Source organism: Apteryx rowi, unplaced genomic scaffold (genome assembly GCF_003343035.1).
Source record: "Apteryx rowi isolate R43461 unplaced genomic scaffold, aptRow1 scaffold_1113, whole genome shotgun sequence".
Classification (NCBI taxonomy): domain Eukaryota; kingdom Metazoa; phylum Chordata; class Aves; order Apterygiformes; family Apterygidae; genus Apteryx; species Apteryx rowi.
The window spans coordinates 8,320-9,987 of NW_020447324.1; the positions used below are offsets into that span (position 1 = coordinate 8,320).

General features: G+C 66.0%; 1 protein-coding gene across 1 annotated transcript in view; it reads right to left on the reverse strand.

Annotated features, from left to right (window-relative positions):
- Nucleotides 1-848: 848 nt before the first annotated feature.
- The window catches only part of LOC112971693 (poliovirus receptor homolog), a 6,170-nt gene continuing 5,350 nt past the window's right edge, over nucleotides 849-1,668 (reverse strand). Inside the window, exons 5-6 of the mRNA XM_026077336.1 lie at nucleotides 1,570-1,633; nucleotides 849-1,485 (exon numbers count right to left, since the gene is read on the reverse strand). Of these exons, the coding sequence (XP_025933121.1) occupies nucleotides 1,195-1,485; nucleotides 1,570-1,633 (355 nt within the window). The 3' untranslated portion in view covers nucleotides 849-1,194. The remainder of the gene's footprint in view (nucleotides 1,486-1,569; nucleotides 1,634-1,668) is intronic.

Here is a 1,668-nt window from a genome sequence, read left to right on the forward strand (position 1 = left end):
GCCCCGGCCCTATGGGGCGCCTATAGGGACCCCCGGCCCTATAGGGTGTCTATGGGGGCACCGGGCCCTACAGGGTGTCTATAGGGGGCCCCCCCCCAGCCCTATGGAGCATCTATAGGGACCCCTGGCCCTATAGGGTGTCTATAGGGGCCCCTCCCGGCCCTATGGGGTGGCTATATTGACCCCCAGCCTTTTAGGGTATCTATAGGGAATCCCCCCAGCCCTATGTGGTATCTATGGAGACACCAGGCCCTATAGGGTGTCTATAGGAACCCCTGGTCCACTATGGATTGTATAGGGGATCCCTTGTGGCCTTACGTAGCCCCCGTGACCCTATACAGCCCTATAGGGGACCCCTGTGACCCCCCCAACGCTATGGGGGGGGGCCCTGTAAGGCCCCATATAGCAGCCCAGGGGACCCTCAGACTCTATACAGCCCCACAGAGCCCCCCATTCCCACGCGGCAGGGACCCCCTACTGCGCCCATAGCACCTATAGGGCCCCATAGGGTCCCTGGCCGAYGAGGGAGGTGTTTGACGCCGACGGCCCAGACGCGGCACTGCCGCCAAGAGCTTTATTGGGAGGAACCGTGGGAGCAGGGGTGGCCTGGACCCAGCCTGGCCCAAAATCCCCAAATCTGACCCCAAACCAGAGCCCAAATCCCTAAACCGGAGCCCAACCCCCCAAATCTGATGCCAAACTGGAGCCCAAACCCCCAAATCTGACCCCAAACCCCCCAATCTGACCCCAAATTGGAGCTTGACCCCCCCAAATCTGGCCCCAAATCTGATCCCAAACCAGAGCCCAAACCCCCAAATCTGACCCCAAACCCCCAAATCTGACCCCAAACTGGAGCCCAAACCCCCAAACCGGAGCCCAAACCCGACCTGAAATTCCCAAACCTGAGCTCAAACCCCAACCCCAAACCTGGCTCAGGCCCTGCCCTGGCCCAGTCCCACGGCCAGGTCCCAAACCCCGACCCGGCCCGGCAGCACTGGCAGGGTCCAGCGTGCTGGGGCCACCGCTGGCCATGGGGCCACCACCAACCATGGGGCACAACCGGCCGTGGGGCACAACCAGCCATGGGGTGCAGACCCCCCCCCGGGCCGCTCCCCAGCCCCACAGTTTCAGGCCCGGGCGGCTCCCGGCCCCCCATGTTCGGGGCAGCTCCCAGCCCCACGGCTCCGGGGCGGCTCAGACGTAAACCGCGGGCGACATGACGAAGCCGCACGCTGGGGCATCCGCATCCCCGTCCCCGTCCTTGCGCAGCCTGTCATAGAGCGGGTTCAGCTGCTCCACGTAGCCTCCATCCTCGTCCTCGTCCCCGTCCTCATCCTCGTTCTCATTCTCGTCGCCGTGAGGCTCCTCGGCCGTGGGCAGTTCGTGGTACCGCGGCGGCACCCGCCCGGATGCTGGGGTCCCCGTGGCCTCGGCCAGCGGCTCCGCACCAAGCGGCTGCAGGGGCAGGAGCTGGTGCTCAGGGGCCTGCAGGGGAGTGGGGAGGGATGGGATGGGATGGGATGGGATGGGATGAGGGGCCCTGGCGTCCGGGCACGTGGCCACACTCACCCATGGCAGCTCCTGCAGCTTCTCGCCGGGGGGGGGCGGCTTGTACGGGGGGGGCTCGTCAAGGCTGGGGGTGAGATGGGGGTCACAGGGGGGCCCAGG